This window comes from Carassius gibelio, chromosome B2, assembly GCF_023724105.1.
Source record: "Carassius gibelio isolate Cgi1373 ecotype wild population from Czech Republic chromosome B2, carGib1.2-hapl.c, whole genome shotgun sequence".
NCBI classification, from domain to species: domain Eukaryota; kingdom Metazoa; phylum Chordata; class Actinopteri; order Cypriniformes; family Cyprinidae; genus Carassius; species Carassius gibelio.
In genome coordinates, this window is record NC_068397.1 from 944963 (window position 1) to 968197 (window position 23235).

Below are 23235 nucleotides of genomic sequence, written 5' to 3' on the forward strand. Positions count from 1 at the left end.
CAACTATATTGCACAGTTGTTAAATCTCACATTAAAGCTGGTAGATCTTACTCAGCTCAATAATAATGCATTTAAATATCATTAGCTTTACATTTTGAATACACAATAAATAGATCATATTAACTTTAAACGCATGTGTAGTTTAGTTTACTGGCTTCTAACACAGAGACTATGAACTAACCTGTGCTTTTAACCATATTTGCCATTTAATAATCAACAATTTAGTTTTTAATCATGTAGTCAGAGAATTTAAGTCATGTATACACAATTAATCCGAAGCAATATTCCATAGTATTTAAAAATATCTAAATAATCCAAATCGTGAATTACCAAAGTTAAATCAGGCAAATTCAATTGTTAAACAAAATATACCATATACAAAGACATTTTTACCCACTATAAAACCACTTCATGAATTAAAGATATGCTACTCAAACCAACAGCGCGATCTACAGAGCGCCATTGAATGATGCATTCATTTACTCTGATAGCGGTTACGATTTCAGCATGCAGGAAACACGCAGCATTCTTTAACAATCAGTGCTTCAACTCACCGGCTGTCACTTCAGAGTTCTTGGGTGAGTACCTGCTCCCGCACAGTGATATCAAGCTTGAATACTAATTTTTCTTCGAGTCAGCACTGCTCTTTTCGTAGCGTCAGTTCCCCGTGTATACAATAATTAAACTGGTGCGCTGCTTTATCCAGCCCAGGCACGCACAACAGATTGCAGATTAGTTTCACCTGGTACTAATGAGGGAAGGCGGGGTAACGGGCGGTTTGCCACAACACCTCCCACTCGACCTTTCATAGTCCACTTTGGAAGATCGCACAGCTTAGCAACCGCCAATTTATAGCCTTTACTCAATCCTCATTTGCTCTTCGATGGGGAGAAGAACAACAAGGCGTCTAACGTCTCTATGCAGCACACTACCTTGACAGACCCTCTTCCTTTCACAGGATGCAGATTCTTTGACCGTTGAATTCTGGACAGGAATACAGTAGTTTGGAGACACCCGAACATTTACATCCCTTACGATGCCCCCTTGATCAGGGTTTATACTGATAACTCTTCCGAGCTTAAACTGCCCTCTTAGTGCATTTTGATCACATAGCCACACGATGTCTCCAACGGCAATGTTCCTCTCTGCTGTATGCCACTTGTTCCTCACAAACAGGTTTGGACCAGCAAGTTGGCTCCAGGATCTCCAAAAGCAATTGACTTGGGTTTGTATCTCTCTCAGCCGTTTATAGGGGTAGTTGGCAAAGTCGAATGTCTTGTAATCCCCTGTCTGTGTGGCTCGACCAAGCAATAGTGAGTTTGGCGTGACATATTGTATGCAGCCTTCCCGACTCTGAACTCTTGCATCAATAGGACGCTCGTTTACAAGATTGGCTGCTAGTTGAAGTGCTGTTAAGAACTCATTGAAAGTAAGGTCTGACCCTTTCTCAAGGCTTTGGAGAGCTTTCTTTGTAACGCGCACTGCAGCTTCTGCAGCTCCATTTCGGTGTGGTGAATCGGCTGGATGCACTTTCCAGGCAAACTGTGTTCCATTTTTAACTGCATACTCCTCTAAAGTTGCATTATCTTGACTTTCCAGAAAAGCATACAGATCCTTCAATACAGGTTTTGCACCAATGAAATTGGTTCCTGGGTCTGACCAGACCTTTTGGGGATGACCTCTGACTGCCGTAAACCTCTGGTATGCCAATAGGAAGCTCTCTGTAGAAAGAGAATTGGCTAGCTCTACGTGAATGGCTCTGCTTGCCATACATACTTTCATTGATGCTCTTCTCTTGACATCATCCTTTACTTGGTATGGTCCGAACAGGTCAATGGCAGTGAACTCAAAAGGTGCAGCAGGTCTCGTTCTCTCTTCAGGTAGTTTACCCATAACTTGTTGACATACTCTGGCCTTTGTTTTTCTGCAGAAGATGCATCGATCAACAACTTTTTGGGCAACTTTTCTTCCTCTCAAAACCCATGTTTTCCTTCTCATCCTCAACAAGGTGCCCGCCACTCCATCATGAGCCTCCTTATGAGCTTCACAAGCCAACAAGGTTGCGATCCAGGCATCAAAGGGCAAGAGGGGAACAGTTTTGAAGTCCTCCTTAAAGACTTGAACTCTGCCACCACACACCAAAAGTCCAGTTGCCATGTCCCTGTAAACAACCAGTCGATCTATTGTGGTGTTTTTAAAGATCACATCTGTTTGCACTGCTAAGCAGAGGTCTCTGAATGCATCTTCTCTTTCTTTGAGAGTGATAATACCAACTGATGATACCGCCTCCCACTTTAGTTTGTCCATTGTCTTGACCTTAAGAAACTTTTTTGCAGCCCTCCAGACCAATGCCACCGACTTGATCAACCGTGTCAGATTGCTGAATCTTTTTACATCAATTAACTCTTGAACTACTGTTCCACCAGGTGGTCTACTCTGCTCTGTCTGGATTAAACTCAGATTTTCTTCCGGCTCTTGTTTCTTCAACTGAGCTCTGGTAAGTGCTGCAACAAAAGCTTTCTTCTGAATCTTTGTGATGTTTTCTCTGGCTGCAGCAGCAACATCTTTAGCAGATTTAATTGGCCACTCGTTCACTGGTAAACTGAGGAACTTTGGACCTGACTGCCACTCAGAGTCTTCATCCAAATCCTTTGGTCCCGCTCCTCTCGTGATGATATCTGCAATATTCATTTGACCTGGAACCCACCACCAATCCTGGACGTTGGTGCTGCTTTGAATATCCCCAATTCGGTTTGCAAAGAAGGTTTGGTAACCATAACTATCACGCTGCACTGCCCCTAAGACAGTCTGACTATCAACAAGATGATACCACTTCTCAACTGGAACCCTGCAATGTTTTTGGAAATATCTTCTTAATCGGGCAGCAAAGACAGCTCCACACACCTCTGCTTTTACAGCATCACCCTTATGGTCGAGGGGGGTTAGTTTGGCCTTAGATTCAACAAGCCTCACAGTTATACCTTGACTGCAGCTCCAACGCAGATACAACACTGCTCCATATGCCTGTTCACTGCCATCAGAGAAAGAGACACCAATAGGTTCAGTGGCTGTGTCTAGAGGTGTCAGGGGTCTGGTAAATCTTAATTGTCCCAGCTCCACATACTCTTCCAGAAGCTTGATTGCATCCTCCCGGAGACCCTCCGACAAAGCTGCATCCCAGGTATCCTTAGTTGGGCCGTAGATAACTTTGGCCTCTTGAAAGGCTCTTCGCACCAGAATTGCACCTTTTTGTTTGGCTGGAGTCACCAGACCTAGCGGGTCATACAGTCCTGAGACTAGACTCAGTAATTCTCTTCTGGTGAGTGGATTTGGCGCTTGTGATCTCACCTGCCTCTTTAATAAATCTTGGCCAAGTCTCATTTTCCTCCTCTTCTTTGAGAAATTCACAGTGATCATGATGTGAAGCTTATCATCTTGTATTGTATATCCAAGGCCAAGGGCTTTATTGTCATGTTCTGTAAGCTGATTTGGTAAGAACATAGTCTTTGGCTCAGTATTCTTGTCTCTGGACTCTTTCCTCCCACTTTGATCAGAGTAGACCCAGGGCTTTATATGGAATCCACCAGTTTTTAGGATCTGCTCAACATTCAATGTGATGACCTTCAGTTGATCCATGCTGTTGTGGGAAGTCAGGATGTCATCAACATAAGAATCTTCTTGCAGCACACGTCGCTCTTCATTAAAGTGACTGAATATGGGTAGATTTGCAGTCTCTCGCATGGCCAGTTGAGCAATGCAGCCTGCTGGTTTGTCTCCAATATTTACCCTTGTTATGGCATATTCTTCAATTTCATCTTCTCCAGAGTCACGCCAGAGGAATCTGTGCAGATGGACTTCTTGGTCTTCCAACCAGATAGAGTTATACATTTTCCGTATGTCACCCAAGGCAGCAAAGGCTCCAGCTCGAAATCTCAACAGAACAGCACGAATGGGGTTGAGCACATCTGGACCTTTGAGGAGCAGGTCATTCAAGCTCAAACCTCTAAACTTTTGACTGCTGTTCCAGACTAACCTTACAGGGGTTGTGACAGAGTGCGGATTCGGAGCGATTAGATGGCTGATATACCACACTGGCCCGGTCCAGCTTTCAATCACCTCATTTGACAACTTTACCGCTGCTTTGCGATGGACCATGTCATGCACTTGCGCTGCGTAGGCAGCTTTCCATTCTGGTTCCTTTGCCAGCTGTTTTTCGGTCCTGAAGAATGTTGCTTCAACAGCCCTCCTGTTATTTGGCAGGGAAGCTGGATCCTCTGTCCATGGGTACTTAGCATGCCAGTGTGGTTCCTCACAGTGCTCATCTCCTCTTACATATGTCAAGCCATTTTTCACCATTTCCACTTCTCTTTCTTCAGCAAGTGTCATTTCTTTGCCCCCTGGCTGGCAATTTCCACATCGACAACCTCCACACTTAGGCTCACAAGCGGCTCCAATACTGTCCCACTTCCACCATTCCAGGAAATCTCGCTTTATGGCTGCAGTGCTTGATTGAACAGCAGGATACACAGGAGACTGATGAGTAGCTGGACCTTTGCAGGTGAACTCTTCGTACTTGACTGCCGCAGTCCTCATTGAACGTGCAAAATGAGTTTTTGACATATGCGCAGTTACAGCAAGCTCTTCAAAAAGGTCAGGGTGAGCACCTCCAATGGTTATCCCCAGGGGACCATTCCAGAGGACGGGATCTCCAACTACACAAATCTTCTGGGGCACCAGCTGTCCTTCCTTGTGGCTTATAAGGAGCTGGATTTCTTGGGGTCTTACCAATTCATGCAGTGGAATGTCAGGGAATATTCTTTGCAGCTTTTTTGCTGTCACATGCCGATGGATCTCTGCAATACTGTCGAGTCCATAACACACTAACTGGTGTGACTTAAGAGTACCTCTGGGGGTGCGAACTCGGATCTTCAGCAGGTACCGCTTTGTTTCAACTGATACCTTCATCCCGCCAACTCCATGGACCACCAAAGTGACGTCTTTGCTTCGAAGGTTTAATTCCTTAGCAGCCTTATGGGTGATGTAATTTGTATCCGAGGCCAGGTCGATCAATGTTCCAACTCTTTGTCCTGCATTTGCCATTACTTGCAATAGCATCATGATGACAGGAAATTCATGCAAACCACTTTCTGCTAGCAGCCCCTGCTCACTTGCCACAGAGTTGAAGGTTCTGGATGCGGAATTGCAGAATGCATCTCGACACTGCTGAGCCAATTCAGGTAACAGCTTGGAGAGGAATTCCTCCTGGGCCTCTGTGCACTTTCCACCTCCCGCTGAGCCAGACTTTGTTCTTCTCTGGGGATTACTTTTGGTTTCAGTATATGAACACAGGTAAAAATGGTGCTCAGGATATTGTTGGTCTTTGCATTCCACATTTCTGCACAGGTAAGTGGTTTTGCAGTATGCGCCACTATCATGGATTTCCAGACACCTAGTGCATGCTCTGAGCCTCCTTACCACATCCTTTCTCTCTGGAGGTTTTAGGGTCTTAAGTTTCCTACAGAAATACAGCTTCTTCTTGTGTTTACTGTCTCCACAGACAATACAACCTGCTGGGTCACTGCTCACGTTGCTGGCTCTTGTTCTAGCATGCCTCGGGTCAGATCTGGTATCCTTCCTGCTCGGTTCATCTTCTCTTAACTGCTTCAGCTGCTCATATATTGTTTCTTGCTGTTTAAGGAATTCAAGGAGCTTGTCAAACCAAGTGTGTGGTGCACCAACATTTTCCTCACCAGCAATATGAACCAGCCATTCCTTCTTTAGTGACTCCGGGAGTTTGCTCTCAATGGATCTTATCACCAAGGGATTCTTCATGGCACCGGTGTCTCCAAGCTCACTCAGGTCATACAGGGCCTTTTCAACCGTTTGAATCAGCTCCACTATTTTCCTAGCTTGGTGACCTTTTACTGGTGGTATTGCTTGCAACTCTTCCACAATTTCGAGGGCAATGGCAGCTCTATTCCCAAAGCGATTCTCCAGGACACGGAATATTTCTTCTGCTGAACTATAAGCTTTCAGTCGAAACTCTTTTGCCACTTTATCGTCAAGACTATCCAGCAGTTGAAATTTCTTCACCTCTTTTGACCTGGTTGGTTCGCCTTGCCTCTGCAGAGCTTCCCACTCTTTCCTCTAACGATGAAAATCTCGCTTGCTTCCAGCAAACTTGGGAAGGGAAGTAGGTTTCAATTTGATTGCTGGCCTTGGAGAACTGTGGGCTATACCTGCTTTGCTCTCAGAATCCTGCTTGAATTTTGCTTGAATAAATTCAGATTTTTTGGAAACCAGCTTGGGGAGACAAATCTCAAGCTCCCTCAGACGACTGTTAAACTCTTTCTGCTCAGGAGAAGGGGCCCAACGATTCCACCGGGTATGCGCTTCTCTTGCAGCTTTAACCAATCCTCCCAGGTGGCTCAGCATGAAATCACATGCTTCCAGGTTCGCACAAGGTTGAACAGAAAAGACCCGGTCACATTCCGCCTCAGCCACTTGGAAAGCCAGGGACACTTGGGGATCCCCAAAACTGGTCCAGAGGGTCTTCAGAATTAGATCTTTGCTTTCCTTCAGTTTCTGATCACATTCTCTTGCAGTCTTCTCTAGGTCAGCCTTTTGTTCTGTACTTAATGCTGGCACACCCTCTGCATCCTGCTCAGCCTCACCTTCCATAATGAAAGCAGCGTCCACATCCTCATTTGCCTCCATGACTTTTGTGGCTTGAAGTGAAAGGTTGTTGAGGCTTTCTCTGAGCTCTTCCTCCCCCATATCCATATGGGTTCTTGAAATGGAATTGACGAGCCGAGAGAAGAGTCTTTTTGCACTGGTTCTTTCAGTTTTAAACTGCTCCAATGGCTTTGTCTCCGCAATACCCTGCAGTTGGAATTGCGGAATAATGATGCACACTTTGGGAAGACACCACAGCAGTTTACCTTTTCTCTTCCAGGCCTCCAGGTGAAATCCTCCAATCCTGGTCCCGGTTTTTCACTGTCAAGTGTTTTCCTAAACTGTGCGCTCTCCCACACTTGAAAAAGATAGGTTTCACTATTTGAAGAATTTAAACTGGATTCCACTCAATGAATAGGCCTTGGGAATTTCTTTCATCCATTTATTGGCTTATAGCATTAAGCTATGTAGGTGAAAAACCTTTAAAGATGCAAACATTGTAAAATCACCAACAAACCCAATACAATGCATAATTTAACAGATTTAACATGACTCAATTATAACTTTTTTACACAAATATTAGTAGCTTAAGTTAATGAACCATGAATATTTCACCAGACCTACTATATTGCACATTTGTTAAATCTCACATTAAAGCTGGTAGATCTTACTCAGCTCAATAATAATGCATTTAAATATCATTAGGTTTACATTTTGAATACACAATAAATAGATCATATTAACTTTAAACGCATGTGTAGTTTAGTTTACTGGATTCTAACACAGAGACTATGAACTAACCTGTGCTTTTAACCATATTTGCCATTTAATAATCAACAATTTAGTTTTTAATCATGTAGTCAGAGAATTTAAGTCATGTATACACAATTAATCCGAAGCAATATTCCATAGTATTTAAAAATATCTAAATAATCCAAATCGTGAATTACCAAAGTTAAATCAGGCAAATTAAATTGTTAAACAAAATATACCATATACAAAGACATTTTTACCCACTATAAAACCACTTCATGAATTAAAGATATGCTACTCAAACCAACAGCGCGATCTACAGAGCGCCATTGAATGATGCATTCATTAACTCTGATAGCGGTTACGATTTCATCATGCAGGAAACACGCACCATTCTTTAACAATCAGTGCTTCAACTCACCGGCTGTCACTTCAGAGTTCTTTGGTGAGTACCTGCTCCTGCACAGTGATATCAAGCTTGAATACTAATTTTTCTTCGAGTCAGCACTGCTCTTTTCGTAGCGTCAGTTCCCCGTGTATACAATAATTAAACTGGTGCGCTGCTTTATCCAGCCCAGGCACGCACAACAGATTGCGGATTAGTTTCACCTGGTACTAATGAGGGAAGGCGGGGTAACGGGCGGTTTGCCACAACACCATCTAAGCTCCTAAAAGAGGTGCTTCCAGAAGTCATAGGTCCTCTTCTGACTATTATTAATTCCTCATTGTCATTAGGATATGTCCCCAAAACCTTCAAACTGGCTGTTATTAAGCCTCTCATAAAAAAACCACAACTTGACCCCAGAGAACTTGTTAATTATAGACCAATCTCGAATCTCCCTTTTCTGTCCAAGATACCAGAAAAGGTGATATCCTCACAATTATATTCCTTCTTAGAGAAAAATGATATATGTGAGGATTTCCAGTCAGGATTTAGACCATATCATAGTACTGAAACTGCTCTCCTTAGAGTTACAAATGATCTGCTCTTATCATCTGATCGTGGGTGTATCTCTCTATTAGTTTTATTGGATCTTAGTGCTGCACTTGACACAATTGACCACAACATTCTTTTGCATAGACTTGAACACTTTGTTGGCATCAGTGGAAGTGCATTAGCATGGTTTAAATCATACTTATATGACCGCCATCAGTTCGTAGCAGTGAATGAAGATGTATCATATCGATCACAAGTGCAGTATGGAGTACCTCAAAGCTCAGTACTAGGGCCGCTACTCTTCACGCTTTATATGTTACCCTTGGGCGATATCATCAGGAAACATGGTGTTAGCTTTCACTATTATGCTGATGATACGCAGCTCTATATTTCCTCGCAGCCTGGTGAAACACACCAATTTGAAAAACTAATGGAATGCATAGTCGATATAAAAAATTGGATGACGAGTAATTTCTTACTGCTAAATTCAGAAAAAACAGAGGTGTTAATCATAGGGCCTAAAAACTCTACTTGTATTAACCTAGAACACTGTCTAAGGCTTGATGGTTGCTCTGTCAATTCTTCGTAAACAAACTACAGCTAGTCCAAATTGCAGCAGCAAGAGTTCTTACTAGAACCAGGAAGTATGACCATATTAGCCCGGTCCTGTCCACACTGCACTGGCTCCCTATCAAACATCGTATAGATTTTAAAATATTGCTTATTACTTATAAAGCCCTGAATGGTTTAGCACCTCAGTATTTGAATGAGCTCCTTTTACATTATACTCCTCTACGTCCGCTACGTTCTCAAAACTCAGGGAATTTGATAATACCTAGAATATCAAAATCAACTGCGGGCGGCAGATCCTTTTCCTATTTGGCGCCTAAACTCTGGAATAACCTACCTAACATTGTTCGGGAGGCAGACACACTCTTGCAGTTTAAATCTAGATTAAAGACCCATCTCTTTAACCTGGCATACAAATAACATACTAATATGCTTTTAATATCCAAATCCGTTAAAGGATTTTTAGGCTGCATTAATTAGGTAAACCGGAACCGGAAACACTTCACATAACACCTTACTTTCTACATCATTAGAAGAATGGCATCTACACTAATATTTGTCTGTTTCTCTCTTGTTCCGAGGTCACCGTGGCCACCAGACAAGACCACAGGAAACAGATGATTCTTCTGCACAATCTGACTTTGCTGCAGCCTGGAATTGAACTACTGGTTTCGTCTGGTCAGAGGAGAACTGACCCCAACTGAGCCTGGTTTCTCCCAAGGTTTTTTTCTCCATTCTGTCACCGATGGAGTTTCGGTTCCTTGCCGCTGTCGCCTCTGGCTTGCTTAGTTGGGGTCTCTTCATCTACAGCGATATCATTGACTTGATTGCAAATAAAAACAGACACTATTTAAACTGAACAGAGATGACATAACTGAATTTAATGATGAACTGCCTTTAACTATCATTTTGCATTATTGAGACACTGTTTTCCAAATGAATGTTGTTCAGTGCTTTGACGCAATGTATTTTGTTTAAAGCACTATATAAATACAGGTGATTGATTGATTGATAGTTCTGTAAAGTTTATGTCTAGAAGCTGATGCTTGTGCCGTGGTTTGGTGTTTTGTGACTTGAGCGCATGGTTTTTCTAATTCCTGATCATTACTGGCTGGTCTATAGTAATAGAGTACAAACGCTCGCTTATCATTTATGGACCTCAAATATGACTTATTACCTGAAATATACTAGTTGCAGTAAGTTTACATGTCCGCTCAATCTAACATTATCCTACAGAAATGTGCGGTGTTCATGTGTCTGTGGAGTGTGGAGCTAAACAATAGCTCAGTGCAGGACAGATGGATGTGCAGGTGCGCTCACTTGCTCCTATAATACTCCATTTTTGGTCACACAGATAGGAGTAATGCATCTTTCAAATCTGCAAAGACTCTACTTTTATTTTTGCGTACTCACAATAACAACAAAACATGGTGCTTTTGTAAAATAATGAAAGCAACAGGATGTGCTTTCTGTCACCTCAGTTTCTGTGAACTCCAGCGAAACTGATGCTTATCTTACAGACACGAAAAATATTTATAAAGAGCAAAATGTCTACTTTCAAATAGAAAACAAATATTCTCAGATTATGTAGTCTGTATGAAACAAGGTGAAGCCTCTTTACTGTTTTTCCCTGACACATTCATAATCATTACTTCTGACGGTGTGGTGTGGCAAGCTTTATGTGTGCACTTGAGCACTTGCTTACATAGCATTTGGCTATGTAAGCAATTGAAGGTGCATTGTAATGATTTAAATGGTTCTTTAATAAACATGCAATTAGATTTTAGTTATTATGCTGCCTGCAGTTGGAACAAGCTCCCAGAAGAGATCAAATGTGCTGAAACATTAGCTACATTTAAATCTACACTCAAAACTCATCTGCCTAGTCAACTAATGCTTCAAATGAATGATTACAAGTGGAACAGAAAAATCTTCAGTTGTTGGCAGGCCTACTATTTTTATGAAATGCTTTGCACACCTAGCAAAATTACCATTTGTTCCACTGTATATGGCTGGAATCAGAGGTGGGTAGTAACAAGTTATATTTACTTTGTACATTAACTTGAGTAAAGTTTTTGGGTAACTAATATTTTTGGAGTATACTTTTGGAGTCCTGGAGCAAAAATAGAAAAGTAACAGATTGAAAGTCACATGTCTCATGAGTTTCTATTTCAAATCTGAATAAGATATCATGAAAAATTTGACTCCTGCAAATATTTTTTATGAGACTATGTCTACACCCCCCACCCCCCAAATAAAAAAATATATATATTTACCAACTGTATTGAAGGCTTCTACAAACTATTTAGTCATTAAACATACCACTGCATAGTTTTTTTCAATTATAAAACTAGACAGAAATATAGACAACATATAAGTGATTTATTTGAGCACTACAAAAATAAAATAAGAATAATTTGAGTAAGAAAAATAAGAATAATAAGAAAAATAAAAAAGATTTAATTTTGTATGCCACTTACAGAAAATCCTGAGATTGCTAGAAATGAAGCATTTACAATGAATTAAGATGCAAATAAGTGCTAATGGCCACTTATACAGATGGTAATAACACAAATGTGCCAAAAAGGCATATTCACTTTGACGCGTTCACTTTGATAGCCGTAATCATACAGTAATACCGAGCTGATTTGGGCTGATTTGCACTCAAAGAGATGGTAATCATGCAGATACATTCACATTCAACATAAAACACTCTCACATATATAAAAACAAACAAAGAAAAAGGCAATAGCTATAAATGCCGCCTCCTTCAGCTGACAGGTGCATCAGAGCACATCACGAGCAGTCACTTGAGAGCGCAAGAATTCAAATATACTATCTTTTGCCTATCTTTCATTCTCTTTTTTTCTGGTGGATCATCTTATTCTGTTTTGACACTGTATGCTGCAAAACCATGCCGTTTTTTTACTACCTAGACGCAGTTTCTTAGCATGAGTTATTCCATAATAGACACAAACAGTTCTGTCACTGAAGAACTGAAACGTAAACAAAGGAATTATGATCCATATTGCAACATCATTGCTTCGTTGGACTAAACATGCTCCATGAGATGTCATTCAGTGGACCCTTACCTTTGTAAATATACCAGGATTTACAGCGGTGGATGTGTTTATGACTCCTTATTATGAAGAATCTGGTATGTACAGAGTTTCCATTGTTCATGTTTTTATGTGTACTGCTTACACAAATTTAGCAAATACAGTCTTTGTAAGCTTTCCATTGAAAAACAATGAACTGTCATCGATGCTTGAGGCTTTATAATGATATATAGTTTGTCAAGATTAAATTTGTCCCGTTTCATTTAATCTATTCGTAAACACTGACACGTGCGAGTTGATGGGCTTTGAGGATGCCCGCGTCGGGGTGTTGGCTAACAGGTTAACTAGTAAAATGTTTACATGTTATGTGAAAACTAGTGCAAGTGTGTGTGTGTGTGTGTGTGTGTGTGTATATATATATATATATATATATATATATATATATATATATATATATAAATATATAAGAGACTTACTCATGTTTATGATCTCTGGTGAATAAAGAGCTTCATTCTTTTTCTTCTGAGGAAATCCAAATCTCAAATCCTGAGGTAATCCACATCACATCTTTTTGGGGTGAATTATGTCTTATTCCTCTCATCCCGAAGCAAACAGTAAAATAAATTTAAAAAACTTGAAAAACAGTCTCACTGCGTTGTCTTCTGTTGTGTGGGCATATTCAAGCCACGCAATTCAGTGAATCATTATAATCTGAATAGGGCGTTCAGCACGTGGGCATGGTCGCATTAGAAGATAATAAAGGAAGACATGCAAACAGAGATCGTATTGTTTTCATATGGATTACTTTATCACAGAATATTTGTTTTTGGCAGCACTTGTTTAGTTTAAAAGTAGACATTTAAGGCTTTCTATAGATATACAGTTGCAATCAAAATTATTCAACCCCCTTGACTTGCATCAGTAAAGTATTAGAGAAAGTTTGTTAATACACTTTTGAGTGATTCTGGGAATGGAAAATTGATGAATCATGATTTGAATTGGCTCTAAACATTCACATTCAAAATTACTCAACCCCCTTTGTGCAGAATATTTTATTGTTTAAAATCACCAAAATAAACACTGTCTGTAAGTGTTTAGAAGCTTCTGTCACTTCTCTACTACAGTTTTGTCCCATTCCACACCTTAAAAAGCTTTCAGATCACTGATAGTCACTTTGGTTTTCACATTGCCACTACTTTCTTCAAATTCAACCAGATATTTGAAATGAGAATTAAGCCTGGAGACTGAACAGGTCACTCAAGAACATTCTATGACTGATCCCTGAACCAAGCAGAAGTAGATTTGAATGTGTACTTTGGGATGACTGTCCTGCAGCAAAGTCCATTGATCATCAGCTTCAGTCTTTACACCAAAGGCATCACAATTCTTGTCAAAATGGCCTGATACTTCAAAGAATCCATGATGTCCTTCATATAGTCATGATTTCCACTTCCTTCTAGAGTAAAGAAACCCCATAACAGGACTGATCCACCTCCAAGTTTGAGGATGGAGATGGTGTTTTTCTGCTTATGAGCTTATGAGTGTTTTTCTGCTCACATCACTCCATATAACATTCCTCCAGAGCTCCACAAGTCTACACAAATGTATTTTATCAAGTTCAAGTTGTCCTTTGTTCTTCTTGATCAAGAGTGGTATTCTACAAGATGTCTCCACATAAAGGCAATACTTGTCTAGTGATCTTCTTACACACTGCTTTGAAATGGTTTTCCTCCTTTCATCGGGTCATCTTGCAAGTCTTTGGCTTAACATTGCAGATTTTTCTCAAGTTGCTCTGATTAAACATTTTATGATATTGTGCTTTTTTCTTCCACAACCTCAAAGATTTTCTGGTAAAACACACTTTAAGCTAAGGAATAAGGCTGAGAGCTGTGTCTCTAGGAACTTTCAATGTCTTGGAAATCTTCATATAGCCTTAGCCTTTCTAAAGTACTACGATATTTATTCTCTTTAGCTTTTGTGAGAAATGAAATTGTACCTTTACAATCCTGTTCATCAATTAATCCTGCGCTGTCTAATATTTTTTCAAACTTTGAACCAGTTTCATCAGCGCAGCTAGCAGATATTGTCTGTAAAATTAACTGAGGTAGTTGCAGACTGGATGTTCGACCTCATCTTTTTAAAGATGTTCCCCATCGAGGGAGAGACGATGCGTCGATAACGCTTTGGGAATACATTCTGCGTGAGTGCGTCTGAAGCATCCATGTCAACTAGTCCAATGGCAAGAGTGAGCGTCAGGAGTGACGTCACGACCTGGAATTGATAAAAACCCCAACCGGAGCAACCGGTGTTAGCTTTCTGTGCCTCAGCAAGCGATCTGTGTCAAACCTGTCTGTCATATTTACTGTTGTCTTGTTCAAAGTTTATATACATGGCGAAGCAACTATTCAAACCGTGTGCTTCTCCGTGCCCACGTTATTTAACGGGTGGGGATACTCACAAGCTTTGTGTAGTTTGTTTGGGAGTGGAGCATGCGTTATCAGCCTTCGAGGAGACTGATTGCCCGCATTGTGAGAAGCTTTCGCTTCGCATGCTCCACTCCCGCTTGTCACTCTTTGATGAGAAGAGTGGCGAGCCTCACGCTCCTCAGGGTGCAGGACCCGTTTCTGCCGAGGCAGAACGGAGAATGCATTCCTGGGGTTCGCAAATGGATCTCTCAGCGGGGTTGGAGACGGGTCCGAGGGCTCTTTCTGCTCCCTTACCTGGGAGATCCATAGCTCAAACTCTGGTGTCGGAAGCCCGCCCCGCGGCTTCTTCCGCCCGGGGGGAGAGCCCATTGCTTCGTTTCTCTAGCTCCGAGAAGTTAGATGTAACGGGCAGTGAAGGTGACACAATCAGGGGGGAAGAGGATTCGCCATCTCTTTCCCCAGCATATGAGGAGTTGGTTGATGTATTAACATGAGCTGTAGATAGGTTACATATATCTTGGCCATCTGATAAACAGAGCGCTCGTCCTAAAAGCAAATTAGACAAGCGTTTTCTGTCTTCTAAAACATCTCCTACATCACGGGGTCTCCCTTTTTTTCCTGATCTTCACAGTGAGCTGTCTAGATCGTGGAATAAGCCATATTCATCACGTCTTTTCAGCCCTCAACTGCTCATTTATTCTGATATAAGAGGGCTGAAAGAAAATGGTTATGAAGCGATGCACATTCTCCTTTATTATTAATAGTATGCGGTCCGATTTTTCCCGTTGTGTCTGTTGTTGCTAAGCAGGGGGTATGGTTTATCTAAATGAGATGTAAATGAGCCCCATTGTCACTCGCAGCAGTGAGAACTGAAAATCTTCAGAGGCTATTTCCTGCTTTTTGAGCTTTTTTGAGTGCCTACCTTCAAATTGCCACAACTTCTCCAAATATTATCAGATTTCCATGTGTTACACATCGTTGGAAAGCTTGGAGACTACACTTTCAGAATCTGTGAATAACTCAAAATGCACCAGAACCGACTTGTCTCCCTACTTTCCGTGATTGGTCACATATTACTCCTGCACTGCAATCCTTACATTGGATTCCGGTCAAATTCAGAATTGTCAGGCTTTGCACCCCAGTACATCAGTGATCTTATTGTTCCTTACTTCTAGAGTCCTTAGGGCTACCGATCAATGGCTTTTAAAGGTCCCTCATTGTAATCTAAAATCAAAAGGAGATTGTGCTTTTTTCTATAGTAGGTCCCAAACTCTGGAATAGTCTTCCATTCCATGTGAGGTCAGCTCCATCGCTAACAAATTTTAAGTCCTATTTAAAAACTTGTTTTTTTTTTTTTTCTTTAGGTTTTGAATGAGATGTTTATTTTATTGTATGATTTTAATGTTATTAATTTTGTACAGCACTTTGGGGCAGCGTCTGTTGTTTAAAAAATGTGCTATATAAATAAAGTTGCTTGCTGGCTTGGTTGCTTGCACTAGTTAAAACTGCTTTTTTCTCTGTATATAAACATTCTTTGAAACATTTGGGATAATGCAAGTACACAAGTCAGCAAAATATATAATACTGCTCTAGAGGTTTTTGGATATGTTAATAAAAAAAATTGTATCTATTGTGCCTTTAATGCACTATAAATAATGACTTCACTCTGGGCTGGAATATTTTGTACTGTGGATTTTTTCAGCAAAACATTTCTCTTTCTGTGGCTCTAATAATTTATTCTTCATTTAGAAAGCTATTATACAGATTGTGCTTTATCTTCCCTTTAAAAAAAAACAACAACAAAAAAAAACACCAAACTTCAAACTCATCTATGCCACACTGATTATTCTTCAAGTAAACTTTTGCCCATTTGGTTATTAAATAAACTGTTTTAGACTGCCACTTGAATTAAATGATATGCATCGTGTGTGTGTATGTAGTTGTCTGCACAGCGCTGCACTTTTGCCTAGTGTGACATTTTTATTTTGATTAGATAATCATCAAATGTTCTAAATAAAAGCAAATAATGTGTGAGTGAATACATACAATATTCATATCAATGCTATGGCCCTTGTGTAGATATTTAAAGATGGCCATGACTGTTGAAATGAGATGTTAACACTTTACAATAAGAGTCCATTTGTACCATTAAGGTTGTAGAATTTTTCCTTGTTACATTTACCAATGTCAATGATTAATGTAATAATTAATATTAATGTTTTTTATTTATTTACTAATTATGGTTCAATACTGTTTTTTGTTTACTGTTTTACTGTTTCATCTTGTTATGACCGAGAGCAACTCGTTGAAAAGTCAAATGGGATAGTTATAATGTCTTGCAACCTTTTGTCCTTTCTCAGTTTTTTAATTGCAGGCTTAGTTGTTTCACAACTGTGTTCTTTCAAATGTGACAGTGCTCAGTATTTTCCTACCTTGACGACAGTCACCAGGCCTTCATTAGAAACGGGATCAGTGGGCACAGAGAAATGGCCCATGGGGTCACCAGCTGTTATCTTGTAGATGGTTTTCCATGCTCCTGTGTTGGGCTGGTCTTTGTCGGTTACTGTCAGGTTGGCCACAATAACGTTGACCTGGTTCTCTGGTACCGTGCCAAAGAACTGCATAACATAACAAAATTTGTGTGCTAGACACAATGTTATGTTATATTATTTATACAGAGAACATGTTATGTTATCATTTATATGTCAATATATATATATTCTGGTCAGGATGTTTACATTTGCAAAAATGTCTTTAATTCAGCTTTCGTGCTTTTATTTTGACCCTCTCCATAATTCCTACCCTTAGAAACAGATTATTAAATGGCTTGCAGCAACTAAGGGCCAAGTTTCTGCCTCTCAATCATTAGCCTTATTACTGTCAGCAAATATGTAAAATGCTGAGTCACACCAGGTTCACACATACTCTCTCTTGTGTTTTCACATACAAGATATTTGTATATAAAGGTAAATCAGTTGCAAAACTCAAAAGGTTGAAAATCTGAATGTGAGAACTTGTCATATTAATATTTCTATTAGTAAGTTGAAATTTACACTCACAGCTCTGATGTGAAAAGCTGAATCTTTCAATTTGCACACACAGACACCTGTGTTTTGAATTTGAAGTAGTAGATTAATAATTACACTGTGGATGTATCTCTCTATTAGTGCTATTGAATCTTAGTTCTGTGTTCAACACTATTGACCACAACATTCTTTTGCATAGACTAGAACACTTTGTTGGCATTAATGGAAGTGCATTAACATGGTTTAAATTGTACTTACATGACCTCAATCAGTTCGTAGCAGTGAATGAAGAGGTATCATATCAATCACAAATGCAGTATGGAGTACCTCAAGGCTCAGTACTAGGGCTGCTACTCTCCACGATTTACACGTTACCCTTGAGAGATATCATCAGGAAACATGGTGTTAGCTTTCACTGTTATGCTGATGATACTCAGCTCTATATTTCTTTGCGGCCCGGTGAAACACACCAATTTGAAAAACTAATGGAATGCATAGTCGATATAAGAAAACTGGATGACGAGTAATTTCTTACTGCAAAATTCTGGACCTATAAACTCTCTATGTAATAACCTAGAACACTGTCTATGACTTGATGGCTTCTTCGTCATCAGTTAGGAACCTAGGTGTGCTATTTGGTAGCAATCTTTCCTTAGAAAGCCAAGTTTCTAGCATTTGTAAAACTGCATTTTTCCATCTCAAACATATATCTAAATTACGGCCTATGCTGTCAATTTCAAATGCAGAAATGTTAATCCATGCATTTATGACCTCAAGGTTAGATTATTGTAATGCTTTATTGGGTGTTTGTTGTGCACGCTACAGCTAGTCCAAAATGTAGCAGCAAGAGCTCTTACTAGAACCAGGAAGTATGACCATATTAGCCCGGTCCTGTCATCGCTGCACTGGCTCCTAACATTGTATAGATTTTAAAATATTGCTTATTACTTAGCCCTGAATGGTTTAGCACCTCAGTATTTGAGCTCTTGTAACATTATAATCCTCCACGTCCGCTGCGTTCTCAAAACTCAGGCAATTTGATAATACCTAGAATATCAAAATCAACTGCGGGCGGCAGATCCTTTTCCTATTTGGCGCCTAAGCTCTGGAATAACCTACCTAACATTGTTCGGGAGGCAGACACACTCTTTCAGTTTAAATCTAGATTAAAGACCCATCTCTTTAACCTGGCTTACACATAACATACTAATATGCTTCTAATATCCAAATCCGTTAAAGGATTTTTAGGCTGGATTAATTAGGTAAACCGGAACCGGAAACACTTCACATAACACCCTATGTACTTGCTACATCATTAGAAGAATGGCATCTACGCTAATATTAGTCTGTTTCTCTCTTGTTCCGAGGTCACCGTAGCCACCAGATCCAGTCTGTATCCAGATCAGAGGGTCACTGCAGTCGCCCGGATCCAGTACGTATCCAGACCAGATGGTGGATCAGCACCTAGAAAGGACCTCTACATCCCTGAAAGACAGTGGAGACCAGGACAACTAGAGCCCAGATACAGATCCCCTGTAAAGACCTTGTCTCAGAGGAGCACCAGGACAAGACCACAGGAAACAGATGATTCTTCTGCACAATCTGACTTTGCTGCAGTCTGGAATTGAACTACTGGTTTCGTCTGGTCAGAGGAGAACTGGCCCCCCAACTGATTTTGTGCAGTGAAACTGAAGAAAATTGCAAAAGTAAATATGTCGTTAACATTTGTGTATGTCATTCTACACATTTGTAACTATTAATCTACAACTTCCAATTCAAAACACAGGTGTTTTGATCATTGTCTGTGTGTGCAAATTGAAAGATTCAGCTTTTCACATCAGAGCTGTGAGTGTTAATTTTGACTTACAAATACAAATAAACAAGTAAACCTCCCGAGTTTAGCTACTAATTTACTCCATATTCATACAGCATAACCAGTATGCAGCTGTAGACCTATACCACAAACACATAAATGTTATTTTTTTATTTCAAATCCATGAGTTTTTTTTTTTGCCAGCATTTCGATTATCTTTTTACACAAAACAGTAACAGTTCTACAGTCTACAAGTGGTACAACATTTAAACAGATGAAAACAGCTGAATCTCATCTTTTAAATGGTTTTTAAATCTTAATACAAGAAATCCTGTGAGTCATGAAGAACATGGTGTTTTTCCACTTCCACAAATGCAATCCATTGTCTCCTCGTTTATCTAAATGTAAGGTACGCGGTAGTTTCCTTGTTTCTGAATTGCAAACAATGAGTTGTTGCTTTAACCCAGCATGGTAGAGCACACCAAAAGTAACCCACAGCATTCCTAGAACCTGGCATCAGTACAGACACCAAATCAAAGCGCAAATTTACAAAGGAATTGCACAAAAAATCCTAAAGTTTTAAATGTCATAAATCTAAGAATGTGTTAATGTACGTTAGCCATGTATGTCATCTTGCAAAATGACTTTTTCCAGAATAGAGAGTGTGTGTGTGTGTTTAACTGATATTTATCACATTATGGGGAACCAATGTTCCCACAAGTATAGTAATACCAGTAAATTTTGACCGTGTGGGGACATTTTTATGTCCCCATGAGGAAACAAGCTTATAAATCATACAGATTTAAGTTTTTAAAAAATCTAAAAATGCAGAAAGTTTTCTGTGAGGGGTAGGTTTAGGTGTAGGGTTGGTGAAAGACTATAGAAAATAAATTTTGTACAGTATAAAAACCATTACATCTTTCAATGTCCCCATTAAACATGGAAACACAACTGTGTGTGTATGATCTTACGGTCTCGGAGGTAAACTCCGGAGGGTTGTCGTTGACATCTGTGATGGTAATAATGGCAGTTCCTGTGTTAGAAAGACCGTACATGGGGTTTCCTTCCATGTCAGTGGCTTGAATAATCAGTGTGTACTGAGGCACTTTCTGCAGAAAGAGACCACAATGACAATGTTCACATTTAACTCATTAATTCAAATTATTTTAATTGATTTAATTGATTTAACCCATTAGTCTAACTGAACATGGTTGAGAAATTACATTCTTTCTTCCAAAAGTGAATACTATGAAAACTATACATTGAACAAAATTGAAACAGAGAATAAAGAGTTTTGCTTTCAGGGCCACATTTATTTCCACCTGTGTCAAATTTACTAATTAGCATCCTGAGCTTTTGTCTTTGCTTATGTTTGGGTGGATGCTTATGTAAGATGGTGCTTATGGTGAAGTTCATTGTAAATGAATTAAATGAACTGTTTTGGATTTGATTTGATTTGATTTGCACCAGTAGTCAGATGGAAATAATCATGTTGCACAATCTAACATTGTTTTTAAGCTCATATTTGGTTATGTGAGTTTGTTTCTGCTCCCTGTTCCTGTTTCTTTCATTACTGTCAGACTGTTTTCAGCCTTTTGTCATTTTTGAATTCATGAGTGTTTGCATATTCTTTAAGTGATTGTGCTTGCATTGCTCCAGAGATCAGTCGAGACATTTAACAGTTGCATTCACACAGGAATTTCATATAATCACAAAATTAATTAGTTAGCCAATAGGATAGGTGTACAAGATGGTGCCGATGAGCTTCAGCGATGCCAGTGAGTGCATACCTCTGGTCTTGCGATGTTCTCATTTACTTTAAGGGGAAACTTAGGTTCGAAACTTGGCTAAATATAAATGATTACCACACAGATCGAGAATTATGGGGCTCAGTGTCAGTGCTTAGTCAGTCAATGGGGATCTTTTCATTCAAACACAAACCAAAACTGTACATTTTCTGTACTGTACTGAACTGATTTTGTTCCGACTGCTATTTATAAGACTATAAGGTTTGAGACTGTCAAACGATCGTTTCGAGACGCTCAGAGATTTCTTCATGTATTTTTTATTACATTTATTTCATAGCATAATTTATAACTAACTGTGCAATTTAACAATGTAATTATGGTAGGTTGGCATTAATTAAAAGATCTGTGTTTGCATTAGCTGTGTGTTTTTATTAATATCTGTTTTGTGAAAGATCGGTTGCATAAATTATTCTTTATAACGAGCGCATGTATATTTTTATGATTAATTTTGCATTATTGTCACGGTTTTACGCTGCCTGAAGGACTACGGAGTCGAGGATAAACGGAATAAGGCTTTTAATATATCCAACACAGGGGATATCCAACATGGAGCACAGAGGTAGACACACGTAAGTAGCAAATGATCACAAGTGAGAAGACCCGACCAAACAGAACTGAAGGACAAGGCTTATGTACAACAGATAATTGGGGAAACACAGGTGGATGGAATCATTAAATTAACAGGGACATGGAACACATGAGGAAGATAATAGACACCTGGGAACTAATCAAACTAAACACGGAAGACAGAAACTGGGTCACGGGCAAAACAAGCTAAATGAGTCCAGGTGTGTGACAGTACTCCCCCCTCCCGGTAGGTGCGTCCTCGCACCGTAGAAACAACAGAGGGAGGCATGGGTGGGAACCTGGGAGGAGGTTCCGGTGGAGGACGGACTCCCAGGAGGGGGCCAGCAGACAGGGACCACAGAAGGAGGAGCCAGGGAGGAGACGACGGAGGAAGGAGCCAGGGAGGAGACAGGAGCAGGAGGAGCCAGATGGTCCACCAGAGACCAGCCAGGACTGAGATCCAAGGTGGAGTCGACGGCGGGAGGAGCCATGGTGAAGGAAGGGTCGACGACACCAGGGGGCCGACAGGCGGAGACTGCACCGGTGGGTGAGGAGCCCAAGATGGAGCAGCACAGCCGCAGAGCCAGGGTGACGTCGAGGATCCGGAGGGCCTAGGTGGAGCTGAAGGCTCAGGCGACCAAGGCGGAGGCGGGGTCCTGGCAGACCGCTGTGGAGCCGGAGTGACCGAGGATGGAGGTGGAACTGGAGGGAAGGAGGAGCCTGACAGAGCCGGAGGGATGGAGTGACGAGGTGGAACCAGAGGAGAGGAGTCCCGAGGCGGCGGATGGTCGACGACTGACCAAGGTGGAGCCGGAGGGACGAGGGAGCCCGGTGGAGCAGGTGGGATGACAGGCCACGGTGGAGACGAGGGAGCTAAGAGCCAAGGCGGAGCCGCTGGGTCGAAGGACCGAGGAGGAGTCCAGGGCTCGGAGGCTGGAGGCGGAGACAGGGCCTTAACACGCCACGGCGGAGCTGGAGACTGGCAGTCCAGCGGCGAACCACCGCGCCCCAATGGCGCGGACTGAGGGTGAGCTGCGGGACTGACTGGCACCAGCAGGGATGACGAGGAACTGGCTGGTCTAGGAGGAGGAGAGAGAGGAAGGATGGGAGGAAGGACAGGAGGATCAGGACTGGACGGAACCAGCGAAAGAGGAGTAGAGGGACCAGCAGGTTTGGGAGGAGGCGGGAGAGGGAGGCTGGGAGGGAATACAGGAGACACAGAAGATTCAGGGCTGGGTGGAACCAGCGGAGACACAGATGATTCAGGGCTGGGCGGAACCAGCGGTGAAACAGAAAAATCATGGCTGGGCGGAACCAGCGGAGACACAGAAGATTCATGGCTGGGCGGAACCAGCGGAGACACAGAAGATTCAGAGCTGGGCGGAACCAGCGGAGACACAGAAGATTCAGAGCTGGGCGGAACCAGCGGAGACACAGAAGATTCAGAGCTGGGCGGAACCAGCGGAGACACAGAAGATTCAGAGCTGGGCAGAACCAGCGGAGAAACAGGAAACTCAGGGCTGGGCGGAACCAGCGGAGAAACAGGAAACTCAGGGCTGGGCGGAACCAGCGGAGAAACAGAAAACTCAGGGCTGGGCGGA

General features: G+C 41.2%; 1 protein-coding gene across 1 annotated transcript in view; it reads right to left on the bottom strand.

The window, feature by feature from the left end:
- zmp:0000000625 (cadherin-2) overlaps positions 1-23235 on the bottom strand; it is a 124962-nt gene that overhangs the window by 42013 nt on the left and 59714 nt on the right. Inside the window, exons 8-9 of the mRNA XM_052547486.1 lie at positions 20231-20368; positions 16853-17038 (exon numbers count right to left, since the gene is read on the bottom strand). Coding sequence (XP_052403446.1) covers positions 16853-17038; positions 20231-20368 — 324 coding nt within the window. The remainder of the gene's footprint in view (positions 1-16852; positions 17039-20230; positions 20369-23235) is intronic.